This window comes from Syzygium oleosum, unplaced genomic scaffold (genome assembly GCF_021117445.2).
Source record: "Syzygium oleosum isolate NSW1041296 unplaced genomic scaffold, Sole_v2.1 Sole_v2.06, whole genome shotgun sequence".
Taxonomy (NCBI): Eukaryota; Viridiplantae; Streptophyta; class Magnoliopsida; order Myrtales; family Myrtaceae; genus Syzygium; species Syzygium oleosum.
Genome location: NW_026607490.1, coordinates 4,553,091 through 4,560,702, shown reverse-complemented (window position 1 = coordinate 4,560,702; position 7,612 = coordinate 4,553,091). Strand labels below are relative to the sequence as shown.

At 43.7% G+C, this 7,612-nt stretch overlaps 1 protein-coding gene across 4 annotated transcripts; it reads left to right on the top strand.

The window, feature by feature from the left end:
- Nucleotides 1-766: 766 nt before the first annotated feature.
- On the top strand, nucleotides 767-7,612 carry LOC115680310 (ABC transporter C family member 3-like). Of its 4 annotated transcripts, none has more exons than XM_056312512.1 (11): nucleotides 767-1,197; nucleotides 1,748-2,682; nucleotides 2,783-4,212; nucleotides 4,299-4,385; nucleotides 4,485-5,087; nucleotides 5,192-5,356; nucleotides 5,534-5,828; nucleotides 5,985-6,505; nucleotides 6,587-6,650; nucleotides 6,753-6,992; nucleotides 7,112-7,612. In XM_056312512.1, exons 2-11 carry the CDS (start codon nucleotides 1,779-1,781, stop codon nucleotides 7,243-7,245), a joined length of 4,443 nt encoding a protein of 1,480 aa, XP_056168487.1. In that variant the 5' UTR covers nucleotides 767-1,197; nucleotides 1,748-1,778; the 3' UTR covers nucleotides 7,246-7,612. The 4 variants fall into 4 exon arrangements, with proteins under 4 accessions (XP_056168487.1, XP_030459972.2, XP_056168488.1 ...); XM_030604112.2 differs by lacking the exon at nucleotides 767-1,197 and adding an exon at nucleotides 1,239-1,562; XM_056312513.1 differs by lacking the exon at nucleotides 767-1,197 and adding an exon at nucleotides 1,239-1,609.

The window sequence follows — 7,612 nt, the reverse complement described above, 5'->3', positions numbered from 1 at the left end:
TATAAGTCGAATTGGATAAGAATGGGATATCTGATATTTTATAAATATATACGAATATCCAAGCTAGAATGTCGATCGCTCATGTGGATTGAGGGGAACGGCGGTTAGTGGTCTAGATCTAGCCATGGAGCTCCTCCATCACCAAGGTTGAGTCGAGCTCAGACATGGGGAGCTCCGGATCTAGCCATGAGCTCCTGGCAATGCAGACAGAGCTCGATGGGAAGTTGTGGGTGGCAGCGGAGGCTATAGGTGGCAGAGGCAGCGACTGGCGACCATGGGTGGATAGAGGGGATTGAGAAGAGAGGTGAGCTCGAGACATATCCTATCTACCTTTATCCCATTCTTCACAAGAGATTATTTTTATTTGGGTTATGATATAATATGTGGTCTCCCTTTTTTTTATTAGGGAAATAAAATTAAAATTATGTCTTATCAAGATCAGTTTTCACGCCATTAAACTTTGGTATTTCGTAAATAAAACCGAGTAATCGATTATTCATAGTTTTTTTTTTGTTGGTCTCTCTCCTCTCTTTTATGTATAAGTGTGTGCATTGCTCACGGGGATTGAATTTTGAACCCGGTACTCACCGGCCCCATCCCCAATCCCTCGCAGTATATCCACCATAAAAATCCTTGCGAATGTGGGTGCAATGCTTTCAACACGCCGATTGGGAAAAATAGAAAAATAAAAGGTATCCACACAGATTATTTGACAGAGAATATTGATAGGACTACGATCACGGGGATATTCTCTTGCCGCATTTTGTTCTCTCTCTGTTTTTTGTTTTGGTGCTGCATTTTCGGGAGGTGTTCATCTCGGTACGAGAATACGAACAAGGAAAGCCGAGAGACAGATTCTGTTCTTTGTTGTTAGATGAAGACAGATGAAGACATCCTCTGCCTTCAGGATTGACAACTAGCGACCCCGTACGGACCAGGAATGTCCCGCGGCGAAAGAATGAGGCAACAGGAGAAAAGGGGGAAAACGCAAATAAGGAAAGCTTTATCAAGAGAAACGGTGACAGCCCAGAGTCTTTGTTTTTTTTCTTGGTCTCGCTCCTCTCTTCTACGTACACGTGTGTGCCGTGCTCGCGGGGATCGAACTCCAGACCTGGTACTCTCCGGCCTCACCTCCCAATCCCTTTATCAGTGGCCGTGCCGCGTGACTGTTGGCCTGCCCGGAGTCTTCTTCAAGAGGTGGGTTACCCACGTGAACCGAACTCAGCGTTTTTTTTTACAGATCTTAGCCTTCCTTTTACCACACCGGTGGGGAGCGGCGGTCTAGATTCTGATCTCTTTGCTGTGTTGCATCGGTAACATAATGATGATATTACTATAAAATATATATAGACATTCCCTCTTAGGCACACTGAGAATATGCGATGTGATTGTTTTCTGCTCTCTCTTTTTCTTTTTCGGATTTTGGCTGTCTGGCATCTATTTAAACGGTCTCAGAAACCAAACTCAGTGATCACCAGTCCCAGTGAAAGCGCACTTTCTCGTCACCAACCCACCCACGACGAAGAACCACGTGCTCTCTTCATCCTCCTCTCTCTTCCCAGGTTTGAATCAAAAAGAAAAGAAAAAGAGGAAGCTCCCACCATTACCTGTACATGTTCCTGAAGTTTATCCGCGAAAGCAAGAAAAACAAACCGTTCAATTCCTCATTCTGCAGCTTCTTGATATTCTAGCGCAAAAAAATTGAACCAAGTTTCCTTTTTTTCTTTCCTTTTCATTTGGATTGCAGGTTCTTATAGTTGCAGAGTTTTTCTGTGTCCATGGCCATTTCAATGGGAAGCATCTCACCCGGAGTGTTGGGACCTGTCAACCTGTATATAGCACTTGAACTAGTGAATGTAGTGTTTGTCTTCGTTTTGGTGGCATGGGTTCTGATTGACATTTTGAAGCGGAGAAGATTTGGTGGTGGTGATGCAGAGTTGATCCACAGTGACAGAATAAAGACAAAACTCAGAGTCTCTTCAATGGTGATTCTGGTTTGCAGTCTCATAATCTCCATGACATACGTTGGCTTTTGTGTTTATCGTCATTGGGCTCACAGAATTGTGGATTATGACAGTGTCTCTTGGGCTGTCACTTGGGTTCTCGCATCTTTCATTTCATGTTACACTAGGAGCACAATTGTCGATGGGGGCAGAAGCAACTGGCCTCTTGTGATAATCCTTTGGTGGGTCTATTTCACTGTTTACTGTTCACTTTCTGTCTCTTCTTACTTGGTGTTCCGACTGACAAAGTCCAAGGAACTGCCTCCTCTTCCCCTACAAGCCAATACTGTTGAGTTCGTGTCCCTCCCTTTTTCGCTAGTGATTTCTGTTAGTGTTGTGGTCATTAGTTGCACCACCAAGCCTAGTAGTAGTCGTCATCTCAACCAACCGTTGCTTAGGAAAGAGAGAGAGAGTCCATGTATAGATTCGGATGGCTTTGATAATGCTGGGTTTTGGAGCCGACTAACATTTCAATGGCTGAACCCCCTTTTCTGCACGGGTCGAAAGCAAAAGCTCGAATTAGGCCATATCCCTTTGGTTTCTCAGTCTGAAAGTGCAGAGCATGCTTCATCGTTGTTCGAGGAATCGCTGAGGAAACAAAAGTTTGGACCTTGTTCTTTGCCGAACGCAATCAGCTTTGCCATATGGAGATCGCTGGCCAAAAATGGAGTACTGGCAGGTACTTATGGTTGTCCTGGTCTCTTCCCTTCTGTTTCTTTAGTTGCATCTCTAGGCAATTATATGATAGACATTTGTGTTTTATGTTTGTTTGCTGATAGGAATTAATACAATAGCTTCGTATGCGGGCCCTTTGTTGATCACAAGCTTTGTGAATTTCTTGTCCTCCGAGCGCAAAGATTCAAGCTACTGTTTTGGACTTCTTCTTGCATTCATCTTCTTTTCTTCAAAGACTATCGAGTCACTAACTCAAAGGCAGTGGTATTTTGGTGCTCAGCGAATTGGCATACGCGTTAGAGCTGGCCTTATGGCATTGATTTATAGGAAGTGTCAATCAATCAAGTATGCCGGTCAAAGTGATGGGAAGATTGTAAATTTGATCAATGTGGATGTTGAGAGAATCGGGGACTTCTGCTCATATATTCATGGGATTTGGTTGCTTCCGGTCCAAGTATTTTTGGCCCTAGTCATTCTGTACAGAAATCTCGGCGCTGCCCCCGCAATTGCCGCTCTCGCTTCCACAGTTTTTGTAATGGTTAGCAACACGCCATTAGCGAATATGCAAGAAAGGCATCATTCAAAGATCATGGAAGCTAAGGACGCTAGAATGAAAGTGACCTCCGAGACTCTAAAGAGCATGAGAGTCCTTAAACTGCATTCTTGGGAACTGACATTCATAAACAAGATTCTCCGACTCCGAGAGACGGAGAGAAGTTCACTGAAGAGATACCTCTACACATGCTCTGCGGTGGCTTTTCTCTTCTGGGCTTCGCCGACTTTAGTTTCAGTGGCTACTTTCGGCGTTTGCATTATCTTGAAAATACCATTATCATCAGGTAAAGTTCTTTCGGCTTTGGCGACGTTCAGGATTTTGCAGGAGCCAATCTATAACTTGCCTGAGCTCATTTCCATGGTCGCGCAAACTAAGGTCTCCATTTGTCGTGTCCAAGAGTTCCTTGAAGAAGAGGATATCAAGAAGTTATTGGCTTATCAATCCCCGAATCCATCAGATGTTGCTGTCGAGATTGAGGCCGGTGAATATGCTTGGGATTCAGGAGATCAAACTTTGAAAAAACCTACAGTGAAAATCTCGGAGAAGATTAAAATAATGGAAAGTTACAAGGTTGCTGTTTGCGGGGCTGTTGGGTCTGGTAAAACAAGCTTGTTGTGTAGTATGCTTGGCGAGATTCCTAGAACAGCTGGGGCAGCAATAAGGGTCAATGGAACAAAAGCATACGTACCACAGAGTGCTTGGATTCAAACTGGAACTGTGAGAGAAAACATCTTGTTTGGCAGGAAATTGAATTCCGCCTTCTATGAGAATGTTGTGGAAAGTTGTGCCATGAAACAGGACGTCGAGATGTGGAGTGATGGAGATTTGACCGTGGTTGGTGAGAGAGGTATGAACTTGAGCGGAGGACAGAAGCAGAGGATTCAATTAGCACGAGCAGTCTACAGTGATTCCGATGTTTATTTTCTGGATGACCCTTTTAGCGCTGTCGATGCGCACACTGGGACTCATCTGTACAAGGCAAGCATCAAAACTTCATTACTTTTTGACTCTCTCTTGCATTTCCTTTTGCTACAAGTTCCCTCAAAAGAAAAACTTTTTTGCAGAAATGTCTTCTGCAAATGCTGTCTCAGAAGACTGTCATTTATTCCACCCATCAATTGGAGTTTTTAGATGCCGCTGACCTTGTTCTTGTAAGTCATGGAGCAAGCAACACCTTACTACAACATAAAAGATATTATCTCCATTAAGGCATTTTATCATGTCTTTTGTCTAACACATCAATTCTGTAGGTTATGAAAGATGGATGCATAATTCAGTCAGGGAAGTATGAAGATCTAATTGCGGATCCGCAGGGTGAACTTGTTAGGCAATTGTCTGCTCATAGACAGTCTTTAAATCAAGTGAACCCAGCCCAAGAAGATAGGACATCAACCATCAAGCCACACCAAGCAAGCCAAATCAAAGTCATGGAAGAAAACTCTGAGGATCACGTTAAAAACAGAAAGCTTTCGAAGAAAACGCAAGAAGAAGAATCGGAAACTGGCCGTGTCAAATGGAGCGTTTACTCGATCTTTGTGACTTATGCTTATAAGGGTGCGCTGGTCCCGGTTATTCTTCTTTGCCAAGTTCTCTTTCAAGGGTTACAGATGGCGAGCAATTATTGGATTGCTTGGGCGACCGAGGACGATCGCAGGATCAGCAGAGAAAAGCTGATCGGAGTATTCATCTTGCTGTCTGGTGGGAGTTCGATCTTTATTCTGGGACGGGCAGTTCTATTGGCTACTATTGCCATTGAGACTGCTCAACATCTCTTCCTCGGCATGATTTCTTCGGTCTTCCGTGCACCCATTTCGTTCTTTGACTCCACCCCTTCAAGCCGAATTCTTGACCGGGTCTGTTCATTGAATTTCTGCTTTCTGTTATATAGATCACTGGTCTGATACTTATTGTGCCAGAGATTGACATCAGCATTGTTTTTCCTCCTTTTTCCCTCCAGTCTTCCAAGGATCAAAGCATAGTGGACACGGACATTCCCTACCGGTTAGCAGGGTTGGTGTTTGCTCTAATTCAGTTGTTAAGTATAATCGTCCTAATGTCCCAGGTGGCGTGGGAAGTTTTTGTTCTCTTCCTTTTAATCCTTGCTATTTCCATGTGGTATCAGGCAAGTTTTCAAGTTTCGGTTATGTTATATCTCTGTGCTTATAGCATCATAGAGTTACAGATTACTAATTCAGATGAGGTCCATTTCTGAGGACATGAAAGCTCTTTGCATATGCTTCCAGCAGGTTTATTTTGACACGTAGTGATGCTGACTGCATGCCAAAACTGTGTTCTGCAGGCTTATTACATCACCACGGCCAGAGAACTGGCCAGGATGGTTGGGATACGGAAGGCTCCAATCCTTCATCAATTCTCGGAATCAGTCACAGGGGCGGCAATAGTTCGTTGTTTCAACCAGGAAGATCATTTCTTTAGGATGTGTCTTAGCTTGATCGACAATTACTCTCGCATAGTCTTCCATAACAGCAGCACTATGGAATGGCTCTCCGTTCGGATAAACTTCCTCTTCAATTTTGGTTTCTTTGTTGTCCTGGTTATCTTGGTGAGCCTCCCTAGGTCAGCCGTAGATCCCAGTAAGTCCCTCTCTCCATTACGCATTTAGTGTAACAGGTCCCCAAAAATGTGTGAAATTTCAAGGGCTATGAATGATGCAATCAAACGATAAGTATCGACCTTCTTTTTCCTTGACTGGTTAACTTAACCTCTGAACCGATCAACTTCCATCTCAGGCTTGGCTGGGCTAGTGGCAACATACGGTTTGAACCTTAACGTGCTCCAAGCGTGGGTGATATGGAATCTGTGCAATGTTGAGAACAAAATGATCTCGGTCGAGAGACTTCTTCAATTTACCAACATACCGAGCGAAGCTCCCTTGGTGATTGAAGATTCCAGGCCGAACCCTGACTGGCCATATGAAGGAAAAATCGAGCTTCAAGACCTCAGCATCCAGTATGCTCCTTCTCTCCCAGTGATCCTCAAGGAGATCACCTGCACGTTCCCTGGAGGGAAAAAGGTCGGAATCGTTGGACGAACGGGCAGCGGAAAGTCCACTCTCATCCAAGCGTTTTTCAGGGTGGTCGAACCCTCTGGAGGGCGGATACTTATTGACGGGTTGGACATTTGTAAAGTTGGTCTGCAGGACTTAAGGTCGCGGCTGAGTATCATTCCCCAGGATCCTACCCTATTTCAGGGTAACATTCGGACAAATTTGGATCCTCTGGAAGAGCATTCAGACCAAGAAATCTGGGAGGTAAAACCAAAAGTTATAAAATTCATAAAAAGCATGACTTAATTTTTAGGGGTGACTGATTACAGAATTATGGATATTTAGGTTCTTAACAAATGTCACCTAGCAGAGATGGTCAAGCAGGATCCGAGACTTCTCGATGCACCAGGTATTAAACCCAAAGCAAAATACGAAGGCTTTGTTCTTGAGAAGTCTTTTTACTAGGTTCATTGGACAATTTCTTTATGAGTTATATATTAAATTGTCCTAGTTGCTGAGGACGGACAAAACTGGAGCGTCGGGCAAAGACAACTGGCTTGCCTTGCTAGGGTGCTTTTGAAGAAGAGAAGGATCTTGGTTTTGGATGAGGCAACGGCTTCAATTGACACGGCAACCGATAACCTGGTTCAGCGGACTATCAGGGAAGAGACGGGTAATTGCACTGTCATAACCGTTGCTCACCGGATTCCCACTGTCATCGACAATGACTTGGTTCTGGTTCTCGACGACGGTAAGCCCTTTTTTGTTCTGTTAGATATAGATTATCATATAATTGAAGAAAATTTCCTATGCATTTAATTGCGTGAAGAGTGTGAACCTAAACGTGCTAGCATTGTTTGGTCGATGCAGGCAAGATAGTCGAGTACGACTCACCGAAGCTCTTGCTAGAGAACAAGTCCTCTTCATTCTCAAAGTTAGCAGCCGAGTTTGTTAGGAGATCATCTAGTAACAGCTTCCGTGGGGATTTATCTCGAGGAAGGTAAATGATCGATCGAGACAAAGGAGTCTTTTTTCTCCAAACAAGCAGGCTATCGCAGTTAACACAATCACAAAAGCACTTGCAATGGAAACCAGCCTGAAGATCAGTGCTACTGCTTCTTGCTAACATCTCTAACTATTTGGAAAGATTTGCTGATATAAATGTAGAGTAGAGAATTCCAAAACAGCGCATCTTTTAGAAAATTTGCCTTCCCACTTCGATACATTTACAACTTCAGTTGCATCATACACCACCCATACACGGACCATTTGGCTAGGAATTCTGAAAAACTGAGCAGCTGTGAATATTTATCTCGATGCTGTAATAATAGACAACTCTTGTTCAATAAAATGTCAGTCTTTCCGTGTAAA